The 27,303-nt window shown below is 40.8% G+C and overlaps 1 protein-coding gene and 1 long non-coding RNA gene across 3 annotated transcripts in view; one reads left to right on the forward strand and one right to left on the reverse strand.

The window, feature by feature from the left end:
• The window catches only part of LOC308070354, an 87,011-nt gene that overhangs the window by 11,652 nt on the left and 48,056 nt on the right, over positions 1 to 27,303 (forward strand). The gene's annotated exons all lie outside the window — the stretch shown is intronic.
• The window catches only part of LOC308070661 (uncharacterized protein), a 42,594-nt gene continuing 15,939 nt past the window's right edge, over positions 649 to 27,303 (reverse strand). The window contains exons 11-25 of the mRNA XM_080405006.1: positions 26,428 to 26,591; positions 25,515 to 25,639; positions 24,471 to 24,619; positions 18,996 to 19,250; positions 17,940 to 18,179; positions 17,315 to 17,433; positions 16,001 to 16,129; positions 14,603 to 14,780; positions 13,627 to 13,762; positions 11,934 to 12,037; positions 8,908 to 9,150; positions 7,884 to 8,231; positions 6,730 to 6,887; positions 4,897 to 5,030; positions 649 to 3,712 (exon numbers count right to left, since the gene is read on the reverse strand). Coding sequence (XP_080261132.1) covers positions 3,559 to 3,712; positions 4,897 to 5,030; positions 6,730 to 6,887; positions 7,884 to 8,231; positions 8,908 to 9,150; positions 11,934 to 12,037; positions 13,627 to 13,762; positions 14,603 to 14,780; positions 16,001 to 16,129; positions 17,315 to 17,433; positions 17,940 to 18,179; positions 18,996 to 19,250; positions 24,471 to 24,619; positions 25,515 to 25,639; positions 26,428 to 26,591 — 2,636 coding nt within the window. The 3' untranslated portion in view covers positions 649 to 3,558. The remainder of the gene's footprint in view (positions 3,713 to 4,896; positions 5,031 to 6,729; positions 6,888 to 7,883; positions 8,232 to 8,907; positions 9,151 to 11,933; positions 12,038 to 13,626; positions 13,763 to 14,602; positions 14,781 to 16,000; positions 16,130 to 17,314; positions 17,434 to 17,939; positions 18,180 to 18,995; positions 19,251 to 24,470; positions 24,620 to 25,514; positions 25,640 to 26,427; positions 26,592 to 27,303) is intronic.

Here is a 27,303-nt window from a genome sequence, read left to right on the forward strand (position 1 = left end):
AAGGCTGTGTAAAGATTGTAGGTTTAGCAAAGCTATTTAAAACCTTCCTTGGGCACTTAAATGTTTTTGTCTGTAATAATCATTAGTTTAATTGAACAATTGTCTTATGTCTAATGCAGGAAGAATGTGTATTTCTTGCAGATGGCACTGGCCAGATCTGCATTTTAGCACTGACCCTGAGCTGGGTGTGGTTGCTGAGGGCAGTCCCTAATGCTGACACCCTGGAAACCCAGCAACCCCAGGTGTTGCAAAGCTTGGAATTTGGCAGAAGCATTAGCGCTGTTTGAACAGCAGGCCTCCTTTACAAATAGTTAATTGGGATGAGGTCATTCCAAGCTCGTGTGACGAACACTGTCTGAAATAATTTCCTGGATTGTATTTAAGAAGACATCCCCAAGGAATTTGAATTGCATGGCTGTAATGCATGTTAAATGCAATGACAGTCTGTATTCTTGCAAGATTTAATGAGATTTTGTGAAATGTCATCACTACCTCAAGGCCTTTTCTGAGGCTAGTGGAGGATTGTATGTCTTGACTTTCTAAGACCCTGGAAGACTTAATTGATAGGTGAAAAGCTACCTATTTCCCTCTCCTTTGTCTGGAGAAATCTGGATTCCTCTGTGTGTATGTGTGTGTTTTCTTTTGAATCTTCATTCCAGTCTCTCTGGGCTGACTAGTTCTGACAAGCTTCCACATCACTTTTAAGTATATGTGTGGGTGGCAAAATATTGTAATTGATGTAATAAAATAGGAGTTTACATGTTTTGAAGATTCTGTTGGCTTTAAATCAAAGAAATTTAAATGAGACCTCAGTTTAATCTGTGTCACCGAGTTGGTTTGTGACCATGAAACATTCCTTCTAGGGGAAGTTGGGACTGCATTGCTGGGCAGTACTAGGTGTTGTCAGGAGGAAGAGGTCAAATTGTCTCTTAGGAACATTCACATCTTTGCTATTTTGGCTTAACTCTGCAAGGAATAAATGGGCACAGTGCTGGGATTTAGATCCGTGTGGCATAATGCCTTCCTCATGGAGGAGGAGGAAGATCTACTTTAAGCAGTTTTGTGGAATGAGGATGTGTGACTGTTAATTGTGAATTTTCATACATCCTTCTGATTATGCTGTCCTGAGCCTTTTCTTCCCATCCTATGCTTTCTGAGCATTTTTGGAAATGTTGCAAAGTATCTGCCTTTGCAAACAGAAAAATCAGGGGTTTTTTTCCTGTCTGCTTTATGATGCCTGCATGAGAGGAAACAAGTGGAACTTCCTTTAATGTAAGTTAGGACAGTAGATACAGTGGTTTTGTAAGACACAGATAAAGAGCTGGGTGAAGTGTATGGCAGCAGGCGTGGGCAAGTAACAATCTTTAAGGTAGTGCCAGCACAAAACAAAAAACCAAAAAACATTATAGGCTGCTTTTTCTCAACTAGTCTTGTAGGCAAGTTTGGCCAGTCCTCCCAGTAGTACAGTGACAAGTTTCTGACCTGGAGCAAAGTAAAACCACCCAACCTTTCCCCCAGCCCCCATTCCAATTTTATCAAAATGTATAATGCCAAAATAATTAGGAACAATGCATTGGCTGTTTGTCTGTGTTGGTTATAGCTTCTGATTGTTACTACTGCCTGTTTGTCCTAGAATAGATTCAGACTAGTAGGGGATGAGATGCACAGCCAGAGAGCATTGTAAAGTGAGTCCCCCCACGTGTTAATTTTCTGTGTGGGAAATTGCTTGTGTTTATGCTTAGCAAAGCCTTTGTAAATACTCCAAGGCAGTTGCTGCAGTTCCTTGTGAAGAGGATACAGTTTGGGGTCCTTTGCTGTGGGCCAGTATGGAAGCTCAGTCTTTTTTTCCTGCAGTAAGTCTTCCAAATTGGCACCTTTGTCTTGTCCATAGTTTGTGTTTAAAATGCAGTTTTATATATTGCATATATATATATATATATGCAAATAATAAAAAAAACGTAACAGTCAGCCTCAGAGTTACATTTAAGTCCGGAAAGCTCTTAGCTGTGCTTAAGTTAGAAAAGTTATAATAGAAAGTATTTAGATAATTTCTATAAACAGAACAGTATAGGTATCAGTTTTGGCTTTGTCTGGAACTGTTTCTGGAGCTACTTCATGAAACTGAGAACCTAAGGTGGCAATGTATTGATAAATTTACTTATTCATTACATCAGCTGCATTTTTTTTTCTCTTTCTGTTTAATGGGAACAGGAACCAGTTTTTCCTCTCCTGTAAACTCTTTTTAAAACTAACTTCTTTTTTCTTCTTTTTTTTTCTGAGTTATTGGTAGCTGCTCTGGCATTTGTGGCTCCACCACTGCATAGGGCTATTTGCAGCCATGTTCTTTTAGACTCAGGGAAACCAAATGCATTTTGTTTAGATGAAGGCAGAATGATTTGAGTTCAACATTCTCTTTTCCTGTGAATTGTTAAAATTTCTCATGTCCTAAAGATCTAACCACGTCTAAAAGTTCTTTATATTTTCCCTTTAGTGCTCATTAAAAAAAAGAGTCAACTGGGGCAAAGACTTTTTTTTGCTACATCTTTTAAAAGAATGCTGTGTATATCCGTGCAACTACATAAATAATGTATCTCTAAAGATTACACTGTGTTAAATAAAACTAGGAGTGCTACTTTTGCATATGTGATTGATAGAAGAAGGAGACATTAGCAAATGGAAGTTTAAGACTTGTGTTAGGAGCTATGTGTGTAAATAAATGTGTCTTAGTCCAGATGACAGGTCACCTATTTACTGTTTAATGATGTTCTCCTTCATTCCTGTTTTCAGGAACGGCTGTTCCAGCCTGTTACTATTTCAGATGCTCTAGTGTTTGCCACTCCTTGGTCCAGGATGTGTTTCTTTTGTCCTGTTACTCCCAGTCATTTCTTGGAAAATATTTCATTATTTATAATTTATCACATGATTAAGTCATTATTTGAATAGGGAAACTGTGAATTAAAGAGTATTGTTTATTGAATAGCTTCTCATTTTTCCAGTCATAAGAAAAGAGTTCTGTTGTAATGGTGCCATATCTTACTACTGTATTTTTCTTCTACTAATTAGATGAAATCATAAATTTAATTCTAGAATTGAATTATGTCAGCTACTTGGATAGTATCTTGGCTGTTGCTGAATAAAACTTATATTTGGTGAATATAATTAAATTATAATCATATAATTATGATAAAGATATAAATATGATAAAGCTTATGAAACCAGTGTTTTTTAATGATGTTCCTTGGAAATTTAGCTGCTGTCATGGCTACAGGCTCTAATGTGGAAAACCATTACACTTGATCCTCTCCTTCAAGTGAAATTATATAATCATTTCCACTAGTAATTCTATTCGTGAAGGTCCATAAACCATGTTAGGGAATGAAGAAGATGACGCTGTCTTTACAGTATAGTATATAGTACCTTTTTATTAATTTCTATTCATATTACATCACTTTACTTTGGCTGAGTAGTCTGCATTTCTGTGGTCCCAGTCATAATAATGTATGAACACTGCACCAACCTCATAAACAGAGACAAAACTGAATGGATGTACAGGTTATATCATTGCACAGGAGCCACATCAAGCATCACAAATCCCTTAATATCTGAAAAATGGATGCAAACCAAGTCCACCTGAAGCTGCCTGGTGCCACTTTTGTAGGGAATGATTTCAAATTGAACTGTTGAGCTCTCCATGGGGGCCATTCTTGCCACGCTAAAAGAGACAATACATTTGTAAGTTCAAGAAGCTGAAAAATTTGTGTGACATATTCTTCAGAGTCCTCAAATCTAAGACAGTATAGGAAGAGTCGGAGTAAGTGGCTACTGTGTTTGTATGCTCCCGGCACAGGTGGGCATAACCTTCCATGTTCACACCCCCACAGCACTATCCCTGAAGAACTAATCAAGCTGTAATGAATGTGGGAGAATAGTTGCAGTTCTCAACCTGTGATAGAGAATTAGGGTTTGTATCATGAGGGCAAAACATATTGAGTGCCTGAGGAATAATCAGAAAGGTTATCTTTAGAAGAGCTCAATACAACTGTATGTATTACCCTCAACGCTCACAACCTTTATAGTAATCTATATATGCTCATGCTGTATTTCTGTGTGGTTAATACAATTAATGGTTGATTTTATGTCCATAGTTAGAAATTACTCTTGCCTTTCCAACACAAGGAGAGTGATAGTAGCAGCAGGAAACGGTAAGGGAAAAAGGCCTCTGCTCTAAGGAGGTACTGAAGCTGAGCAATACTGATGCTGGTAAAGCAAGTTAAAAGTGCAAGGTCAGGATCTAGACCTGAATTTTGTATTCAATGTAAGTAAAACCTTAGTGTTTCACATCATTAGTCATCTTTTGCTATGTTTTTTTTTTTGTCCTCTCACAGTTTCTTAGTGCTAACTCCTCCAGCATAAATAGTTTGGAGACTTTAAAAATGTTTTTAGAATAATAACCATGGAGGAGATGGGAGAACAATTCTTACTGGTATGGTATCAGTGGACACGTTTTTAAAACATTTCATTACAGTATAAGTCCTGGCTCTTCAGTAATTTATTATCTGAAGGGAGGAAGTTACCATCACTTTCTGTCTTATCCTTCAAGGTTTTACATTTTTGCCCTTCACATAATTCAGTCACTAACTACAGAACTCTGAGTTACACTCTGTCATTAAAAACAGACCACCTCTCCACTCCTGGAGCATTCTGTAATTCAAAGCCTGGCAAACGAGGTGTAAAAAACTCCCAGCTAGTATGTGGAGAGTACTGACATGATGGTATTTTGTCCAAGGTTGGTGCAAACAAAAGTAATGAGGTTGACAATCTTTTTAAAACCCCCACTTTTATTCCAGATTTCCCACCAAAGTGAATTGACTTATTAGCCAGATAGCATTTACATACTTGATTCTGAGTTGCTCTTTGATCAGGCCACTACCCTCTGCTCTCAGCACACAGTCTGTCACCACTTCAGACAGTGGGTTGGTGAATGTAACCTGCACATCAACAGCCTTGTGTACTACTGTTGGACCAAGGACCTACAGAGAGAAAACATTTTGCTCAGCCGTGTCATTAGTCTCACTTCTTTCTCATGGTTTTACATTCCCATTGCAAACCACTTACCCTCTTAGGATTTCCTGGATGGAAGGAGCCAGAAATTGATACATGTACATGTTTTTGGGCATCAGAGTTCAGGCTTGAATCAGCCATCCAGTGTGGCTGAGAAGGAGTAAAATACTGCAGTATCTACCATTTAGTCCTAACTTTTTAACTAGGTCAGTATATGGTATTATATATAACGCAGTATATGATACTTACCAGAGTGAGAACAGAAGGAAAGCGTTAACTTGACATACATGGCTAACTACTTTAAAGCAGTTTAAGTCAAATTAGCTTAAGTTAGGCCAAATGAAAGGTTTTAGATTAGAAAACATTGGAGGTGTGAGATGGAGGTAAATTGTGGTGTCTCAGGAAAAAAAAGAAAAAAGAAAAAAAAAGAAAGCCAAGTGGCAAATAAAGATATTCATTACCCTATTTTGGCAGAGGTAAAGTGGAATTGGCATATTTGGTTATCCTTGTAGATAATGTAATATTAGTTAACATAATGGAGAACTCCAGCACCCCAATTACATTTCTCTATTATTGGCTGTATGTTTATACAGAAGTTCAATCAACAGAAATATAAGCTGTTCTTGAAACTTAGTCACTGAATTGAAGTAATTTAATTCAGGTGCCTGCCCTATGTAAGTGACTTTCTTATTTGCGTGATACAGCACAGAAGGCTTTTTACAAAGTCTCACTGTAACTTGGTATTCAGAAATCACCAGACCTACAAAAATCCAAACTCTTTATTCCTGTGTATAACCTTGCTTTTCCTGTGTGCTACTGACAGTGTAAGTGTGGTTTGGGATAGCTTACGTAGTCTGGAGGCTCTGAAAGGCTGCAAATTACCACGCTCCCTGCATGCTGTTTACAGCGCAGTAGGCAGATAGCATTTGATCCCATGTCTGATACAGCATGTGAATGGGCTGAACTGTCCAAAACAAGTTAAGCTAGTTGATGTGGATGTGATGGGCCATGCAAACCCAGGATTGTCCCTGGGCACACATAGTGTGTGGTCTTCCCGGTAGACTAAGAATGGCTTTTTACCCATTGTACAGCATTTGCCAGCAGTCAGTCTTAATGAAAAAAAAGCCTCCAGTTCTTATTTATTAATCATGTGAGATGTTACAAGGTGAAAAATGCCACTTTCCCTGATAAGGTGGAACAACTTCCTTGGGTATTAGTTATAATGAGCCTCACAGCCCCAGGCATTACCAGCTAATCAGTGAAGATGTCTTTGGTAAAAATCGGGCTTTCTAAATAAACTGGAAGAGAATGATCAGGCTTCCCTGACAAAAGTGGAGGCCTACATATGGACTAGATCTCTCTCTGTGTCTCTCTGGAGATATAATCTTACCTTGTAACCCTCGTAACACTGAGACTTCATCAGTGCCATGTCAGCAAGCACCGGCAAGAATACCATAGCACAGCTATGCCTTGGAAAGGTTTGCTTTTCCTTAGTGTATTTCATTTAACTTCTGTCGTATGACCTATTACTAGAGCAGCAAGATCAAATCACCCTCAGACATGATTTCACTTCCCACACTCCTTCCCATGACAAGCAGATGGAATAAGGATTCCAGTTTCTTCTTCTGAACATGCCTCTCTATGGACACAAAGGGGACTAGTTTTTACCTTGATGGTGAGAAAAGGATCCTGAAGTACAATATCCTGCTCTACTAGAAGTGAGGCTCCCTGTTTGGTTTCACAGACAGCAGTCACTAGGATCTTCCTGTCATCCGTCAGAGAGTTTTTGTACTGGGAATAGGAGATCTTGAATGGAATCTCTTTCACTGGAATGGAAATGGAAACATAATTTCCCCATGTTCTTCTTTCTGTGTCTAAGTACCAGCTATCTGTATCTGTATTTTAAGGAGCAAGGATGCTATCACCCTGGGGCTGTCCATTTGTGGGTGTTAACAGCCAACAGACAGGAATGATGCTCATAGGTGGCTTCTGCTTACATACACATCAAACACTAAACGATCAGGCAGTTTGGCAGCTGAAACAGTTCTGAGGGTGGATAAGTGTGGCAACCCCTGCTAGTGTGTTTTTCATTTATCTGAAGCTGGGCATTTAATGCTCACAAAGAAGGCAGAATTGGAAAGGTGGGTTGGTTTAAATGCCCTTGCTGATGCAGCTGTTCAGCCTCTACCTTTAAACGGGTGCATGGTCAGGGTCTTTGTGCCAGTGAGGAAGGCAATGGATCTCAGTACACTGAGAAAAAATGATCATCTACCGCTGGAATGGTGGAAGGAGTACTGATGTGTTGTGTATTAGCTTGAGAGGGTAGTTACATTCATTTGTGCTGCACGTCTCATTTTTCAGCACTGTCCCTACAAAAGCAGGGCAGAGGCCACTACCTGCAAGTAGTGTAGCTCTTACTGCAGTCTGTAGGTGCTGTCCTACTGCTGCAAAAGACATAGGCTTATGTTTCCCCATGTAATCTGTCTTTATTCTTTGCTTATGGGGAGCTGGTAGCTGAGTTGTCTCTGGTGTATGTCTCTTAGTTGTTCTTTTTTAGCAAAAAATGTCATAATGTAGAACTAACAGTGGCTGTGCTGTGTCAGACAAAAGGTCACCCAGCTCAGTATCCTTTCTGACAGTGCCCAAAAACAAATGCTTAAGGCAGGGCAAATATATATCTGTCTCTATTCCCCTGAATAGCCTTAATCCCCAACCCAACTGTTTGCAGGTCATGCATTTCTTGAGCCATTCTTTATTTCTATGTGATTTGGCCACAAACCAAAGCTACGTCTTGTCCTAAACTGTATTAAAATTAAAATTACCTTCTTTGGATCCAAGTTTAATAGACCTAGACAAGTGCAAAATCTCTGCTTTTGGTTTTCTTGTGTAGAGAATGGCTGAAGCCCTCAGTTTAACCTTTATGGTCTTGAAATCGGAAAGCAAGTTCCTGAGTGCAAAGGTGAGGAGGATATCCTGGCCAATTACAGGAGATGCATCAAGGATCACCTTCCCTGAGATGCTGGGTTTTTGTGCAGGCTGTGTCGTATTTTGCCTCCGTGCTACTGAAGGTTGTCTTCTAGATCTTCTCATTTTGGCCTTTTTTCCAGTGCTTCTCACACCAAGCAGCTTCAGTGCTTTTTTATACACCTGCCTTTCTTTCAAGGATCCTGCTTTGAAAGATAACACAGTCAGAGGTCTCATGCGTGCTGGTTATAGTGCAGTGGAGCTGTAAATGCTCTCAGTAAATACAGTTTAGGAGAGTTGAGGAGGGCAAAGATACACGTGAGGAGAAAGTGAGGTCTAACCTAAATGCTAATTATGGCAGAAAAGCAAATGAATATACATGGCCATGAAGGCTGGAAAGTAAAACCTGCCTGTCAGCTTTAGCTGCCTGTTCATGGGTGCCTCTTAGAAGTTGTGAGCAGAGGAAAGATAACTGCTGGGAGAGCTCAGTTCTGCATAAGCTGGGGCAATTGCCATCTCCTCTGAAATTATGAAGGGCGATAAAACCCATTTGCAGAAACTCTCCCCAAACAACTCTCCAGAATGGCTTATGCTGCACGTTGTAAGAGAAATATTCTTAGCAGCTGACCAGAACAGCTGGGACAGAATATTTTACAATTTACAAGTATCTTTGACTTTGTGTTGAATGCATTAGTATTTCATCAGGGGCCGCAAAGGCCTTATTGAATCACTATCAGGTGATGATGAGTCCTAAAACTTTGAAAATTCACAATTACTTTGCTCCAGAAGTAAAGAAGTTAACTCAGTGCTTGATCCAACAAAGGCCTAAATTCTTTTCACTTCTGACCATCAGTGCCGAGACAACTGTAATAAAGAATTTACCTTCTGGATATTTGTAATTAGCAGTGACATCCACACGGGAATTGGAGCCCACTGCTTTGGTGCTGATAAATTTTCCAATCTTCCTAGTATCAGAATAAATTCTCTCTTTTCTTTTGTTGCTATAGTGAATCCAAGTAACATAGTCAGCATTCACTGCTGCAAACACAAATGAGCTGTCATAATCCAGGTTCACATCCCCTTCCTTAATGGCTTTGGTGGAGGCAGGGCCACACTGATATATGCCTATATTAGAGAAAGGGAGAAGTTAAATGACCACCTGTTGCGAAAGAATGCAAATCCTCATGCTGACAGCAAGAGGGAGAGGTAGTCACTCCGAAGACGTGTTTGGATAAAGTGTGTTGTTTCTATATCAGTGCATTATGGTAACAGCATGTCCAGAGAATCCACGAGCATTTTCTATCAAAAGGCAGGAGCAGACAGGAGGTTGTAAGGCTACTAAGGTGTAGGGAGAGCTAGCGCTTATTATGATGTGTGCTCTGTGAAATGTTCTAACCCTCCAGAGCTTGCAAGGCTGTATGCTAAGCTGACTAGTGAGAGGAGATGGTGGGAGTCAAGTCAGAAGTACAATCAGACTTAGGAGATGTGAGTCATCAATGCTGTATGTACATTGAGAAGAGCCAGGAAGCTAATTCTGATAAACTTAGTAGTGAGGAATGAGAAGCAGTTTATCTGGAGTTTGATGGGTTTTAAATTGCCAGATAAAGGATTTTTTTGACGGAGGTCATCAAACTAGATCAAGGAAGTTGTGTCAGTGTTGCCTGGCTGAACAGAGAGCTTTGGCTGGAACTCGGGGCAAAACCAAGCATTTACCACCTTTGGAAGAAGGGACAGGCAACTCTGGGGGACTATAAAGAAGTCACGAGGCTGCGCAGGGCGAAGATTAGAGAGGTGGAAGCCCAGCTGGAACTCAGGTTGGCCACTGCAGTAAGAGAGAACAAAAAATGTTTGTAGAAATGCATCATAAACAGAAGGAGGGCCAAGGATAATCTTCATCCTTTATTGGATGGGGCGGGGGGGAACACTGGCACAAAGGACGAGGAGAAGGCTGAGGTACTTCATGCTTTCTTTGCCTCCATGTTTAATAGTAAGGCCAGCTTCTCTCTCGGTACCCAGCCCCTGAGCTCGAAGACAGGGATGAGAAGCAGCAGAATAAAGTCCCCACAGTCCAGGAGGAAACGGTCAGTGACCTGCTGCTCCACTGAGACATCTATGGGACTGGATGGGATCCACCCGAGGTACTGAGGGAGTTGGCGGAGGAGCTCGCCAAGCTGCTCTCCATAATTTGTCAAGTCCTGGCTAACTGGGGAGGTCCCAGAAGACTGGGGGTTATCCATCTACAAGAAGTGAAGGGAGGAGGATCTGGGGAACTACAGGCCTCTTAGCCTGACCTCAGTGCCGGGGAATGTTATTGAGCAGATCATCCTGAGCACCATCACATGGCATGTAAAGGACAGCCAGGGGATCAGGCCCAGCCAGCATGGGTTTATGAAAGGCAGGTCCTGCCTGACAAACCTGATCTCCTTCTATGTCAAGGTGACCTGCCTAGTGGATGAGGGAAAGGCTGTGGATGTTGTCTACCTGGGCCTTAGTAAAGCCTTTGACACCATCTCCCACAGCGTCTCCTGGAGACACGGGCTGCTCATGGCTGGGATGGGTGTGCTCTACACTGGGTGAAAAGCTGGCTGGACGGCCGGGCCCAAAGCATGGTGGGGAATGGAGTCACATCCCACTGGTGGCCGGTCACAGGTGGTGTTCCCCAGGGCTCAGTGCTGAGGCCAGCCCTGTTTAATGTTTTTATTGACTATCTGGATGAGGGGATCGAGTGCACCCTCAGCAGCAGGCGACACCAGGTTGGGGGGAGTGTTGATCTTTCTGAGGGCAGGAAGGCTCTGCAGAGAGATCTGGACAGGCTGGACCAACAGGCCAAGGCCAGTTGTATGAAGTTCAACAAGGCTTGATCCTGGGTCCTTCGTTTGGGGCACAACAACCCCACGCAGCACTGCAGGCTTGGGGAGGAGTGGCTGGGAAGCTGCCCAGCAGGAAAGGACTGGGGGTGCTGCTAGACAGTCAGCTGGACATGAGCTGGAAGTGTGCCCAGGTGGCCAAGAAGGCCAATAGCATCCTGGCTTGTATCCAAAACAGTGTGGCCAGTGGGACCAGGGCAGTGATTGTCCCCCGTTACTTGGCACTGGTGAGGCCACACCTCGAATCCTGGGTTCAGTTTCAAACCCCTCACTGCAAGAGGGATGCAGAGGTGCTGGAGTGTGTCCAGAGCCAGGCAATGGGGCTGGAGCACAAGTCTGATGGGGAGCAGCTGAGGGCACTAGGGGTCTTTAGTCCAGAGAGGAGGAGGCTCAGGGGGCACCTTACTGATCTCTAGAACAACCTGACAGGGGCTGTAAGCAGGGGGTGTCGGTCTCTTCTCCCAAGTAACAAGCAACAGGACAAGAGGAAATGGCCTCAAGTTACTCCGGGGGAGGTTTATATTGGATATTAGGAAAATTTCTTCACTGAAGGGTGGTCAAGCATTGGAAAGGACTGCCCAGGGATGTGGTGGGATCACCACCCCTAGGAGTATTTAAAAAACACATAGATGCGGCACTTAGGGACATGGTTCGGTGGTGGACTTGGCAGTCCTGGGTTAATCATTCAACTTGATGATCTCAAAGATCTTTTCCAACCTAAATGATTCTCTGATTCTATGATTTATGAATCTGTGTAATGTTAGGAGCTAAGACAAGCAAGGGTGAGGTAAGTGAACTTAAGATGTGCTATATTTCTGGAGGCAGAGGATCAGAAAAAGTAAGAATTTACATGCTGGTAGGCAATCCTGAGGCTGGCAGAAAAGCAGCCTACTGGAGACTGATGTGGGTATTGCTTTTCATGTGCACCTGAATCAATGCTACATCTGCTGGGAGTAGATAGAAGAAGGTTGTCCCGCAATTTCAGTAACAATCTTTAGGAATAACAGTGCCTACAGCTTTTTATATTTACAACAGTGTTACCTTTACTTGTTTCCTGGGGCGTTGCATCCAGAACCTGCCATCCATCATAAAAAGAGCCAAGATCTCTTCTAATGAACCAGCTTTCATTCCAGACATGGAAATTCCTGTAAGAGAGGCAGAATAGGGAATCCCTGATTCATACAGTTAATTTTATATTGAAAGATTTGATACATTTCTGGTGCAATGCAAGAAATAACGCTAGTTGAGTGAATGAAAACTGTGGAGAGACCAGCTGCTGACTCCTTTCTTGAGTACCTCTTTCCCCTTCTTTGCCAGCTTTTAATGTTCAGATGTCTGAGAAGTGTTGAGATCTTATGAAAAAAACGATGTTAGAAGGAAGATAAATTTATTGCAGAGTCAAGTATTCCAAAACAACATACTGTACAGTCCGAGGTCTCCTGTGCATGTAGTGCTATCTGTTGGTATTTAATTCACAGTTGCTTTCTAATGAAATAGAGTAAGGTCTTAAAAAGATTAGTCAGGATGAGTTTGGTACAATGCTCTGGGTAATGCTCTGCTTGTGTTGAGATAAGATAGAGACTGGCATGGCCTGTTCCATTCCACTGACAATGTTAAAGTAAAGGAATGTACTCTGAATAATTAGAAAAGATAAGGTGGGCACCTGAAGGAGATCAGGAGACCATGAGTCAGGAGATCACTGAACAAAGAAAGCTGAAAAGTTTAAGCAAGGAAGAAGATTGAGCGACCCCCAAGAGTGAGGCCAAAGAATGGAACGGCCACCCAAAAATCCCCCCCAAAAGATGATTCTAGAAGACTCCACCTCAAGCTCCGGCTGAACCCCACCTATTATGAATATGATGATTAGATGTTGAAAGCAAATGAATATGTATGTAAAGATGCTGCAACCTCTCACGTAAACTGTATAAATTACCTGATTTTTCACTGAAAACTTTGGAGCTAGTTTGTACGGTGCGAACTGGCTAGCTCCCCAATGTTGCATGAAATAATTACCTTTGCTGCTTAAAGACAAAATTGGTCTCTGAGCAGTTACTGTGTGCCGTTTTGGCATCACTACTTCGTGTCACCCTTGTCCCATTCAGTCCACATGGTAGGGTGTTTGGTGGCTGGAACACTGGTGCATGCAGTACAACACACATGTGCGGGCAGTGTGCAATTGTTTGTCAAAAGCACATTTTTAACAGCTTCTCTGAGGTGAGAGAAACAGCATGTTCTTCCTAAGGGGTGGAATGGAATTTTTTTCAGCTGCATTAAACTTAGTATCTTTACTTTACTAACCTTTCAGTATTGTGCAGGGGATCTATAAAGGTAATCATGAAAGACTGAGACAATCAACAGCACGTAGCACAGAAGCTGGGTCTAAAACTTCTGGGCTTCTGCTCTAGGCATCAAGGGACAAGCTGATACAATTTTGGGGCAAGAGGTTAATCACACTTTAAACTTTTTTGGAAAAACATAAACTTTCATACAGTAGAGACGAAATTAACAGTTATATTTTCAAATTATATGTTGAATAGCAGTGGTAAAAAGTATCTCCTCTGTTAATTCTTCAGAATGATGAAACTGACTCCATATTGCAACAGTCTGCTCTGTTGATTCTTTGGTATGGGGTTTTATATCACCAGGAGCATGAGGCTGGGATTACATTTCAGGAGCATGATCTTTTAATTAGAGGAGAATATAATGGAAGAGATATTAAGAAAAAAATGTTTACCACACACTGTCTTCAGTGAAGTGCAGAGTCTTTCCAGAAATGTCAATGTACTTATCAATACTCAGATTTATATTCCTGTCATGGGCAGAGTTGAAGTTTGTAATAACACGAGTAGGTATTCCCAAGGATCTCAGAACTGCAATATAGAATACCATTAAAGTGCTGTAAACCTATTTTACAGATATTTAGAAAGTATTTTTTGTTTTTCTTGGCAAAGCAGGCTAGTGTATATGTTTTCAGTGGGGAAACAAACCCTCAGAAACTTTCCTCTGAGATACGACGCAAGTCACAGTCCTTGTGCACAATTGCTTAGAAAACAGTTCCACTCACACGACACTCTTAGCTGCCGTGTTCTTTTAACGATTAGTTAGATTAATCTATTTATTTTAATCTTTCATTCTTCATCCTGTTCTCTCTCCCATTTTCTCCCTATGTTTGTTTCTCTGTTACGTGCTTCTTTTTCCTCTTCCTCTCAGACACACCTCTCGATTGCATTATTTTTCCTTTGTATTTTCCCCAAAGTGACTCTTGTCTCTCAGAGCAGCTCTGAATGTAAACTGCTAGGATGAAATGCTTTTCCTGACTTGCAGCTCCCTTTACAGGTCCTCAGAATTGTAATTTGGTTTTGTGTCAACAGTAGACAAGATAAAACAGTGGAAAAGTGGCATTGTGAGGAGACTTACAAGACCACTGGTTTTCTTTGAATCCTAGCTTTGAAACAGGAAAGCTTGCTCTTTTCATGAGCCCAGCCTGGAAAACTGCCTTTGCATTTTGTTTGATGACTCACAAACTGGGATGCAATGTTGCAACCTATGGCTGTTTAAAATAGAAGAAAATCTTCATGCATGGAGAGTGTAGATTCTTTACTCTCTCTGTCAAAGCTGAAACAGCTTCAACAATAACATCAAAGAGTTAAACCCAAAGAAATTCTAGTAAGCTTCCTTTCTGATAGCATTCTTCATCCCTTCATGTGTACCTGTGCACATGACTCCTGCAAAGACCCAGCACTGGCCATACCGGACTGGTTTGTATCTCCCCCTGTACCACTTTCGAAGGATGGTCACGCTTCCACTCCACTGCAAGGGGTTGGTTCCTGAGCGGTACTTTCCATTCCACTTCCCTTCCACTACTCCTTTTTCATCATTGCTGTTAACCTGAAAGAGACTTTCTCATGAGAGAAGTGAAATTTTTACAGAGAAAGGGAGAGCAGAAAATAGGCAGAAACGACCCTGTTTGTACCACTGTTCTCATTGGCTGAGTGGTGGGACATAGTATTTGAACCTTAGATAGAATTTTGACTACTCAAGTGCAAGAGCTGGATCAACAAGTGCAAGATCAGGTTGTAGAGTCTGATGATTCAAAACTGCCTTGCTTTTCAGTACAGATGTTCCCAAACATACTGACTGCCAGCCTATTTAAATTTTGTTTCATTGACTGATTTCACCTCCTTGTATGTCATGATACTGTTACGCTGTGTATTCAGTATTGGTTCACGTTCTCAAGTGATTTCTATGGAAGCCTTAACAAGTATGTATTTTCTCTGAATGTGCATTTGTTGCAAATGTGCATATAGTACATATAGCTTGCTCAAACTTGTTGGATGTGCTTGCATGTATTTGTGCACATCTGTTTTAGAGGCCTGTGTCATGTATGGTTGTACATAAATTAGTTCTTTTTTCATAATTTCTTTTTCTTAATTATTTATACGTTTAGTAATTTTGTACATCTGAGTTATTTACTTCAGGTTGAAGCTGATACTGTCTAAAGTGAGTGCTGTCTAAAATGGTGAAAAGGATCACAGCTACAAAGGAGGAATCTCAGATAAGGAATGTGGTAAAGCATGTATTGTTCATAAAATGGAAAACTTTTCAGTTGCCCAGTTGGGCATTTAGGTGTTTGTGAGGATGGTGGGGTGTGAGACGATGTAACTATTTGTTGAAGGGAATGCATGCAGGCCCCACTGAACAAATCCCCCTTAAGTGAAGAATACTAACTACACACATTAAATGGAGCTATACCAGCACTGGTCTTCCAAAATATTTCATGCTTCTCTTGGTGTTTGAAAAACTTAGCAAATGATTTCAGAATGGACACAAGCTTTCCAAATTAGTGAAAAGATCTAATGGACTGAAAATCTGTTAGGAAAATACATCTGAGATTCATTGCTCCCCAAAAGTTCTTGGAAACATTCCTTCAGTTATAATCAAGATTTTGGGAAGAATATAAATTAAATTTTTCGTGTGTTTTCCTTTGAGATTAATTCTCAATTTTACCTTAGTTAGCTACACCTACGCAACATCAAGGTATCACAATAAAGTACTGGGGGTTTTGTTAGTAGGCTCATTGTACAGCTGTAACTAATTGATCAATTTACCATAGCACTGATAACCCTGCTCACATAGACAGGATTGTTTCGGTTGGATACATCAAGAGCTGGATCTTGGCGGTGGTTCAGGCTTCGATCCAGTATAGCCAGAGAGATATCAAGAATATCCTCTTCAAACTGAAATCAAAACAAGCAATATGTTAAAGGATAATTTCATAAATAAACCCAAGGATAAACTCCCCCCTACTTCCTTTCTTCTAGCACAATAGGATCATGTTGGTAATATAGGCGTCTTCTATACTGTTGAAGAACATAGGGCCAAAAAGAAGGCATATGCAGTAGGCTGCTGACTCTCCATAGTATTTTAAGGACAGCATGTTTATGGGCATGGTTTGGGGCCATAGCTACCAGCATTCACGGAGACATTACATGGCCTGGTGGAAGGGACAAGACCACTCGAGGTCTGGTTCAGCAGGCTTTGCACCCTCCCACATCCTGCCGTGCCCCTGTGGGTGCCCTTCTGTTACGAAAACTTCACTGGTGGGCTGCCTTCGCCTTATGTCAGATAATCTGAACTGAAAGAAACCCACAAAAATAATGATTGTGGATTAGGGTCACAGAGACACTGTGTTGGGCCCAGAGAATGCCAAAGTGCTATGCTGTATGGATGTGGTCAGGCAGGGATGCTCCTTGACCTCTGGGACAGAAAGCAGATCTGGCCTTGTTTCATTTGTTAGTGTAAAAGTAGCCACAGTGATCCAGAGGGTTAATAGAAATGCCGCCTGTGGCACTGCTGATGCAGTTGTAAGGCAGGAAGTGGTCAGGAATGGCTTTGACTGGCCCAACAAGTTGCAGGATAGTTGTGTGGCTGCAGAGGGGCTGTAGTTATGATGGTATTCATAGTAGTTATGCATAGAATGCCAAACCTGATTTTCAAAAATTCCAACCTGAGTTGTTTCAGTTGAGTGGGATATTCTTTTAGTGTCTTCTGCCCCGTTACTTAACCAACTGTGTTAATATTTAGCTGTAGTAGCCTCGCAATACCTAGAGGTTAATACTGGAATAGCTTCCTTTGCCCCTTACAACGGTCAAGAAACAAGCAGAATTTTGCCAGTTTGTGTAATAGGCAAAAGAAAACTAAAACTGTGCTTTGTTTCTTTTATTTCTGTATTAGCAAGTGCCAGACAGGAGAAATGGCCCTGATGCTGTGGTAATGTATTGATGTGAGACATGTATCTGCAAGAAAATCACAGGTGAGAGAGGAATACTTGAACTCTTATACTATGAGATAATGATTCCCTTCCCTCCAGAGCCTATTTACCCAGTATTCTTTCAAGTTCTGAAATAGGTGATGTTGTTTACCTGTCCGTAGTTCCAAGCTTCTTGTTGAATATATTTTTCCAGTCCCTGAAATATGATTCCACTGTCATTCAGGACGTACTCCTGTCGCTCCTTTGCATTAGCCATAAAGACATCATCATCTACAAGCAGAGTGAGACATGCTGGCTTAAAGGAAAGTTGTTTTGCTGTAATTGAAAATCTCACTTCGAGGGGAGTTCTAGGGAACAGCTCAGGCTGCCTATGAATCCAGGCTTAGGGCTCCCTGCTATACCTCTGTGATCATTTAGAGAGGGAATAAAATAAACACAAAGTTCCTTTGAGGGGAACGGACTATGCTCCTGCTCCTGTCCTTTCGCTAATCTCAGTATGTGTCTTATTGGTAGGTATTGCTTGGTTTACAACTGAATGCAAGTATCTGAGGGAAAAAAGTTACAGAATAAGTATTTGGAATATTTCCTGCCTCCTATTTCTTATTGTACAAGCAAGAGGCTGGATCTTTGATGTATAGCAGCACTGAAGAAGGGGCAAAAACTTGGTCCTTGATGTTAAGCATAAAAAATATCTGTTTATAGCTGTGACTGTCAGGTACTGTGACACCCAGATTTCCTGTCTGAAACAAAGAGTTATTTGATACATCAAAACATACTTGGACACCAGGGATTGAAAAGTAGCACAAACTGGCCCAGGAGCGTTGAAGAGACCTTGTTCCCCGAAACAATTTGGAGTTTGAGTTTGTATCGTCCAATGACAGCATTGGCTGGGCTGGATATTGTGAGGTTCATGCAGCCAGGCTCACTGGGCTCCAGCACGGCGCTCCAGCCACTGGCACTCTCCTCAGAAAGGTTAAATACGACCTTGGTCTGCTGAGATTCTGTTGGAGATGGTCCTGCCAGAGGGAACAGGGACAGCAATTCTGAGTGACAGCTGTGGGTGACAAACGTGGGGTCAGTGATGATCTCAATTCCACATTTTTTTAATGACTTCACTGAAAGATTGTGGTTTATCAGATCAAATGCTTGTTCAACATAAACTAGCTGTGCTCCAGTCCATAGAATCGTACGGTGCAGCCCTCTGTATTACGTGCGTGGCCCAGCAAGTGTGCCCGTAATCACTCTAGACAAGTGAGGAGCAAGCCCTGGCAGTTCAAAAATACGTAGGGAGGATGGGCCACGCATTTTAATACATGTTTCATTAGGAGTTAGTAGCTGCCTAGAGAATTCTTTGGAGAAGCCTTTTGGGAAGATGCAGGTAAGAGTCTCATGAATGGGGTCGTGTAGACTGTCCTAGCAATAGGGAACACATGGAGTTAATCAAGGGGAGTTTAAACAGGTGAAATAGAGAGTCAGGAGATATATGGGGGATGATGTTCTGTGAGGTAGAGTTTCAAAATATTCAGGGACTATGGAATGAAGATAACTTGCAGTGTAGCAGGTAGGTCCTTAGGAGCAGAGATGCAGGCTTGTTTTTAGAATGAGGATGGTCTGCACCTTTCTGTTAATTACTACCTTGACTGTCTATTGCATTAAGGTACAGATTGAACTTTAAAATAGGAGTTCCTAAGCCTAAAAGGACAATGAATCCTGAATGATACAGGAAAAAGTTTAACAATTCAGGAATGGACCATATGGAGCTGCCAGGCACCGGTGTTTCGGAGCTGAAGTGACTTGGATGCAAGGTGAGTGCTGTGCCATGGGGAAATTACCTGTGCTTGCAATAAAGCTGAGGTTGTCCCAAGCCTGCGCTGTTGTTTGGAGGTTTAGAGTGATGTTGAAGGCCTGTCCTCTCCTCAAGATTGCTTCTGTGCTGCTGTAATCAGAGGTGTGGTGTGCAGCTTTATTCAGTTTGGGGTGCCAATTGACATTTTCTATTTTCAGGGCTAGAAAGACACAAGGCAAGTCAATTAAAAACACTGTTCCTTCAAACTTGTACATCTCTTCAGCTTGTCTATTGTAGTAATTTTATTATATTTATGTATAGCTGGAGTTACATGCCCTAGGAAAACAGAGAAATCCACTGTTGTTAAAAATTGCAAGATAAACAACTTGGAGGAGCAGCTAAAATATTTTACCTTCAGGCATCTTTCAGAGACAGAAAGAACACCCATTCAGATAATTAATCTTTGATTCATCTTTCATTTTAAAAATAAATAAATAAAACCCCTATGGTATTTAGATTAAAGTTTGAAGAGACTGTTATGTTCCACCATGTTCCTGCTCTTTCTGTGGGGATCCCAGAATGCTTTACAGATGTACAGAAAAAACTATTAAAACTCTCACGAGCAAGTGCATGCCTGATCCTGGGAACGCTGTATGACAGATGATGGATAGAAGGCTAGTATCTTCACTGTCAAACTTGCCCATTATCTTCTCACCTTTCTTGTATCTCAGTTAATTTACAGTCTTTTTCTTGAAGCTGGGTGTTATTGCACGCTCTCTTGGAAAAAGATAACCGGCAGAGGATGAACAATGGGATTGAGTGGTATATCTTGAGGTGGTGCTATGGGTTGCTCTACTGTATTGTGATAGGTTCCTACTATTGAAAATGGCATACTGAAGCACAGATTATGAAAGCTTTCAACATTTCTTTTTCCTCTATCAGTTAAACAACAACAACAAAGCAAAACAAAGTCTAAAAAAATAGAGATCCCTCTATGGACACGTGTTTGAGAAGTGCTCTTCCCCAGTATGATATTCCAGAGGAATTTCACTGGAAGGAGATTTCCTACCACAACTAGAGCATGTTAACCCTTTGCAGACTAATAGTGCTGTAAGCAACACTTCCATCATTTCACTGAACTATGATACAGGTCTTGGATAGCAGCACCTTGAGTCACTTAGAATGAGGTTGATTTCTGAGGGAGTCTGTGTGGTTCTACTATAGAAATAGAGGGGGTGGGGTTTGAGTTTTCTGCTGTGTTTGCAGCACAGAATTATATTCTGTGAAGTCTTGATGTCATAACTGTACTCTTTTATCATCTCTTTGGAAGAAATGTGAACGTACACATGCAGTTCTAAGGCTGCAGTAAGGGTCTGGAGCAAGTTGCTTTCCTGTAGTCTGTGAGCATAAACATGTTTCAGTGTTTCCAGTTAAGTGAAGAATCTTGTTTCAGATATGTCACCTGGAGAAAAATAAATTCCATTGGTAGGAGCGTGATGTTTGAGTCTCATAATGTAACATGTCTAGAAAGTTTCTCGCTTGCACCATCACTTTGTTTTCCTGACTTAAACATGTGTTACTGAAAAGGACCTACACAACACAGCATTCCTAACAGCAAGTCCTCTAACTTAAGAGTGAATTAGAATGTGTTTCTGAAGGACACTTGGGTTCAGAGTTTGAAAAGAAGTTAGCCTTGCAGCACTTTACCCATGTATATCCTACCACTGTGTATCCCGAACTGTGCAAGTTAAATGTCCAGGCTCATCAAGGCAGGGAGCATGCATGTCGTTACTTGTGCAGCAATAGCTAAGAGCATTTTGCATGTCTGCAAATAAAAATGTAGCACATATAGGGCTTAATAGCAACTGAGCCACGGGTGTGATACTAGTGAGACTCTGACTTTTAAGGAGCTAAGCCTTTCAGAGTGGAGTGTCACAGGCGAAGCCAGATGTACAACAGAGTAAGAGGGGACACCTGGAGAAGTAGGAAAGAAAAAAAGCAGTGGCTAGCATTGGTTAGCTCTGAGAAGTTACTGCATCAATAGTTTGGTTTGCTCTGTGAAGTCTGTAGTTATGTAGGCATTTCTAGTGAATATGGGCCGGAGATCAGCAAAACCCAATTTATGTATCTGGGGCAAAAGCACAATAAAGCCTGATACCAGTCTTTTGTTAATGTGTACTTCAGATTTCTCCTTGTTTTCATCTTCACGATTTCAATTTGAATCTTACAATTTCTTTTTCTGCTTTCAGTATCTCTGTGTTGGAAGAACATATTTGCAGTTATCTTGTCAATGTACAATTGGACAAACTTCTAAAAACTTGTTTGGATGTTTATCCTGTAATGGATAGACATTAGGAGCATGCTCATAAGCAAAACCCTACATTATCTGTGATCACAGCTGAAAATGCTGAGCGTTATGCATACAGGGTTCTTGCCTCTGACAGAAAACTGAAGCTATAACAGGAAAATTCTTAGGCTAAATTTTAGATAGACTCTCTATGTGCAGGTATATTATATGACACCTCTTTCAAACTAGAGATCTTTCCAACCAGCAGGAGAGTGAGAGCAAGTACAATATAACACATAGACACTGGGACTGCACTTCGACAAAGCAGCATGCAGGCTAACATAGCCACTCTGTAGGGAGCCAACACAGGTGCCCCGAGGCCATAAAGTGACCTGTCTGAGGCCAGACATCAGTTTGATTTTAGGGAGAAATTAGAACCTGGGACTTCTGTGTGGCAGTTTGATGCCCAAATCACGAGCCAACAGTGTTGATTAGGTGGCTGCAAAAGCACTGTATAGAATAATTAATTAATATGATAGAAAAATATTTCCTTACTCTATTTTTCTGTTATAGGTAAAAAGACTATGTTCAAGAACCATGTTACTTTAAAAAAAGAAGAAAAAAAAAAAAAAGAAAATCAGTTCTCGTCGAATAACCCGTAAATGCATTTAACTTAAATAGGGCTAAATTTCCAAGAGAACAACTAGATATAATTTATCCTGTTTCCTCAGCAAGTGTCACTCATCTCTTTTGGAAAAATGATGTCTGGAGCAACCAGGCTGGTTTTAACTTACCTGCCATAAGGTTTCTTTCTTCTTTTCCACACTTGTGTGTAGTTCAGGTTATAGATTCAAAAGTATGCCAGAACACTCTGAATCCTCTTCCACCAGCATCAGTAACAAAAGTCTTAGGACTCTTCAGTACGTAAGCTAGAGTTTATACAAGCTGGGTGTGACCTGTGGTTGCTAGTTACTGTTTTTGTAGTAATGACCAATGTGAGCATCTACTTATGATTGCTTTAATTACACAATCTTGTATCCAATTATGCTTATTTAAAACTGGTGAATGGCTGAGGAAATATGATAAACAGTATCCTGGTATCTTAACTACTAAGAAAGGAAAACATCCCAAATTTGATCTAACAAAAGAAATACAGCCTTAAATAGACAGGAGAAACTTATTTTTGGGTGGTTTGTGTCTGTTTAGGTTTTTGGAGACTATGTTACAGAGGGCAGGTATAGACAAATATACATATTGTATAATATGGATGTATGGGACATGCAGTGATCTAAGTAGATTTGTAATGTTAGTCTTACTGTCACTCAGTAGCATAGCTTAAATCACTTTTTTTTTTTCTTAAGGCATGTCTACCTGAAGATCTTTCACATCATTGCATATAATTTGTCCTTTCCTAGAAGCAGAATTGTGACGTTCCCATTATCTGTTCCTGACATGATTACCTATGATATGCATTTCTTACGTAAGAAGCAATAATGCCACTGGGAGGACATTGTTATGCATTCACCTGTGCATCAGGGAGTCTTATTGAGTAAAGAGGAGTGTTTAGTGGCTGGCTCTCCTTTTAATAATTTTACATTATGGTTTGGCATTTGTAATACATGTGTGTAGTATCTCTGTAGTTGTTCAGCATGGCATCTTCAGTTGGGCTCTGGAGGAAGTCACAGAGCTGTTCTTCTGGTGTAAGCCCTGCCCACTCTAATTATAGATACTCTCTTCTCCCTCATCCAGTGTCACAACGTACCTAGAAACGTGCCCTGCCAATTTGTCCTGAGAGGACGTTGCATGCTGTTCTGAACTCTGTGGGCTGTGACAGAGGAGTGAGGGGCAAAGGGGTGATCCCTCGTATCACTCACCTCCATGTGTCTACATTGCACCTTTTTTTGTCTGTTGCTGTTTTCTGTTTTGTTTCCACATTGATAATAAGATTGCCAGCAATCAAAAAGGGAAATTAATTACCTGCAGCTTAAATTTGTTTACGAAAAAGGAGTCTAAAGTTCTTCTTATGGTATCTTGTGTAACTTTTTTGGTAAGAATTTGTGATCCTATCTGGATGCATCAGGCTCTCCGAGATATTATCACCCACCAGGTAAAAGATGTCCATATTGAACTCCTGACAGCTCTGTGGTTCAGAATTTTGGCCTTACTGATTTTGCTTTAAACATCTTATAAGTCAGAAAGCAAATCTAAATCTTCAGGCTTAGCAGAGCTGTCTGTACACCAATATCGTCTCGCCCTAACCCTGGCCAGGTGGTTACTGTGCCCTAGCAGTCACTAGCTTTCATAGTAGTCCCTGGAGAGTCTACCTTGCGGGGAGTGATGGAGAAGCCCTGAGGCTCCCTGAAGGCACATTACAGGTGAGAGCTGGTACCTGGTGTTGTTAGGGTTGGAAGCCTGCAAAAGGTAAATGCTGTGACAGAGGTGGGCAGTAGGGGCTGCCTATGGGTGAGTTACATTGGGAAGGTTTGAAGACAAATGTGTCCCTTGTCTCCGGTGACCTTACGCTGGTGGGCAAGAAGCATTAGTTAGCTTGTGTGGCCGGACTTCTGTATTAATGCAAGATTCTCCCCATGCTTCATTGTACTTGGGACTCTTTCATGTTACACAGGAATTAAGTTACTGATTTGAATACATGCCCATGTTGCCTGGTCACAGGCTGCAGAGATATTGTCATGGACCCCAAATGTTGCTTTTTTCCTCCCCATTCACAGCACTGTAGGTGTCACAAAATGCAGAAATTAAATGAACAATGGAGGAAATGTTCTGCTTCTTAGGCAAGAAGCTTATGAAATTATGGAAAAAGAACTTTCCTTAATCTTGTGATTTCTCATAATATTTCCACGGAATGTACAAATCATTACAAAAGAATAGAGTTATATGAATATTTTTTTTTTATTGCTGACAATTAGAATGTGGTTGAGAAGAGACTGTATTGTCTGATGGAAAGGTCAAAACCAGGAGCTTAACACAATGAGATCTGATAAAACAGTGAAACTATTTCTACAAGGAAGAGGCTTCATTTTTCTAGATAAGAGGACACAAAAAGGAATACAATTAGAGACTAAATAATTAAGCACTGTGAAAGCAGGAGACTTGACTCTATTGCAATGTAAGAGGTCACCATTTTTTGTGGAAAGTTTCTTGCTGTCATCTCTCTCCTAGAGGAGAATGTCTTGCTGTGTTAATGCTGAAATGGGAGATTGATTCCATCACATTATGCAGGTGCTACTGCAATGGTTACAAATCCCTTAACATGTGAAAATTTGTCACAAGAGAAGTCTACTTGCAGCTGTAAGGGCCCAGTCCTGCGAGGAGTGAATTCAAAATAAATTTTTGATCTCTCCCTCGGTGCCAGTTGTGCCAGACTGAAGAAAAAAAAAAAAAAAGGAAGAAAAAAATAATTTTTTTCAGGCTTGTATTGTCTGTCTTTGAGATTTCCAAGAAACAGAACTGCATGATACCTGGGGCATCAAAAGTTACTTGAGACTGAGCCTTGGGTTTTAATAATTACTTAGGGTTTGAAGCTTTGGGTAGACTAAGAAATAAGAAAAAGAGTACCAGCTTCATCTACTCTTGAATAGACTGATGGAAGTGAGAAGCTGTTCATGTTAGGGCTGGGTACAAGCTTGGATAGTCAACACAAACTTGGAATAGGAAAACCATGATGTCAAAGGTCAGTGTTCTGTCTGATGCCTGCTTGTTTCATATCCATTGAAGCTTTAGGAAATACGAACTACTCAACACTGAGTTAATCCATAAAGCAGCAGAGTCCAGAAGAAAAGAAAAAACCGATAGAACATTTGGATCTTCTGTTTTGAAAAGGTATGATTTTTCTCATACTTTAAAGGTGAATAGAACAACTTCTTGTTTTGCCTGAAATGAGGGGAGCTAAGGCGGTGTCTTATTTGTTTGCTTTAGCTCAGGCTTATTTTTGTAGTACTAGGGTACTGTATATAAAAATAGAAACACAAAGCCAAGCTGTAGAAGGAGTATCAGAGACAAAAGAATTCGACACGCCCATTTGCCTTCCCAGGAAAGAAGAATGTTAGTAGTTTAAGTTGTTAAAGAAGTTTCTATGTGGAAAAACTCCACGATTGAGAAATCATAGTATCTCAATATGTATTTGGTGATATTTCTATTTTCATACATAGAAAATATGAAAAAGACAATTCAACCATGATTTTTTTTTTCTTATTGAGAAACTATACATGCTATTGCTCATGTTAGAAGCACTGAGTAAAAGCTACAGGTTTCACTTACTGTATCTTGACTTGCTGATTCATCAAAGTCACTAGCATTACACAGCGGTTCACAGGTTCCGGGAGGGGATTGGCATATGAGATCTCTAGAGTAACAGCTTTGTTCACTACAACCCGCCGAGGAATCTGAATGACAAAGACACATTTCTGATTATTCACTGTTTTACATTTTCCATGTACATTTCATGAACATTTTCATTAACATGGAGTCAGACTTCAGTCAAACTCTAAGCACAAAATCTCTCATACTTGAAGATGAATGAGATAGTGGTAGGAGCAGTGAAATTTAACTGACAGCTAGTATGCCTTTCCTAATACTTGAAGCTGGATTTGGTTTAGCTAAATGCTGCATACAGCTTGACAGCAGTATTTTGTGCACAATTTCAGTGAAATACAGACACATCTCATTAAACCTGTCTGATCTTTGGCTTGCTGAGTGGCTTTTTTTCTTTTTCTTTCCCCCCTTCCCCCCCCTCCTTCCCCCTTTTCTTTCTTCCCCACATCCTTGATTACAGTGTTGAAATCATATAAACTGGCTCTAACATAGATTAGAATTAAGGGTTTAAGTCTGTATTTTAGGAGTAGGCAAAGTTGTTTAAAGGCAACACATGCACTTGCCAATAATTAGAATACAAATGAAATGTAAGTCAGTCATGTAAGCATAAAGCAGCAGCAAGTGACAGGGAAAGAAAGAAACAGCTGTTCTGAAGAGCAGGGGACAGATTCAAGCAAAGATTCAAAATCAGTCTCCTATGCCTACTTTCTCAATTTAAGCAGGCAGAATTTTAGAGCAACGTCTGAAAATGCAGCCTAAATTAATGCATTAATCCCCATTCTCATCTTAAGATCTGAGCTCCAGAAAGACTCTGTAGTTCCTTCCGTCTGTTCAGGACATCAGGGAGAGAATTGTTTACCTTAATGATAATATTTGTGTCTTCTAAAGTGATAGTCTTCTCCACCAGCAACTTTGGCCCATGCATGTTCATGACTCCACACAAAGCAGTGACTTGGATCCTTTTGTCAGTAGTCAGATATTTTCCATAATAAGAATAAGGGATCTTTAACCGGATGTGTTTCCCTGGAATTCAGACATATATTTGGGAACTGTTACATTCTGAAAGAATGCTAAAGAAAAGAGTTATTTTGAGGGGGTTTTGTATTATTGAGGAGAACAGAAGATAAGGTGGCTGAAGTCTGTTTATATTTCTTCCTTGTGAGACCACTGGTTGAATATTTCCCTCTTCTGATAATCCTCTTCTACTTTAACTCATTTGACCCTTGAAGTTTTGAATAGAGGATTTTGGCCTGAAACCGAGAGAACCCACTCATCTGTCTTCCAGCAGATTCCTGTCCCTTTGTATTTCTTGTATTTGGAGCTCTAACCATTTTTATCTGTTCCCTCCTTATATCCTACTTGTTTTACCTTGGTCAAGAAGGAAGTTTGTGCCAAGTTTCACAGAGATCCTTTTCACATGACCTGGTCTCATTGTACACCTACCACTTTTCTGCTGTGTATGGGAAAATTTTTATCACCTGGGGGTGAAAAAGATCTCTGTAACAGTTTTAATAGCCTTGATTCTTGAAGAGAGACAGGGAGCCTCACTGTAACTTCTAACTTTTGCCCTAGTTACTTTCTGCTGAAGTGTTGCCTGCTTAGTGCCAGAAAGCATACATCAGACTTCTTATTTAAGAATGTGTTCCTAAAAATGTAATAATCGCCACACACGCACAATGTGTATACACACACATATATAATGTTACTTCTAGAGCTATAATATAAATGTAGCCTA

The sequence above is a fragment of the Falco punctatus genome, assembly GCF_963210335.1.
Source record: "Falco punctatus genome assembly, chromosome: 10".
Classification (NCBI taxonomy): domain Eukaryota; kingdom Metazoa; phylum Chordata; class Aves; order Falconiformes; family Falconidae; genus Falco; species Falco punctatus.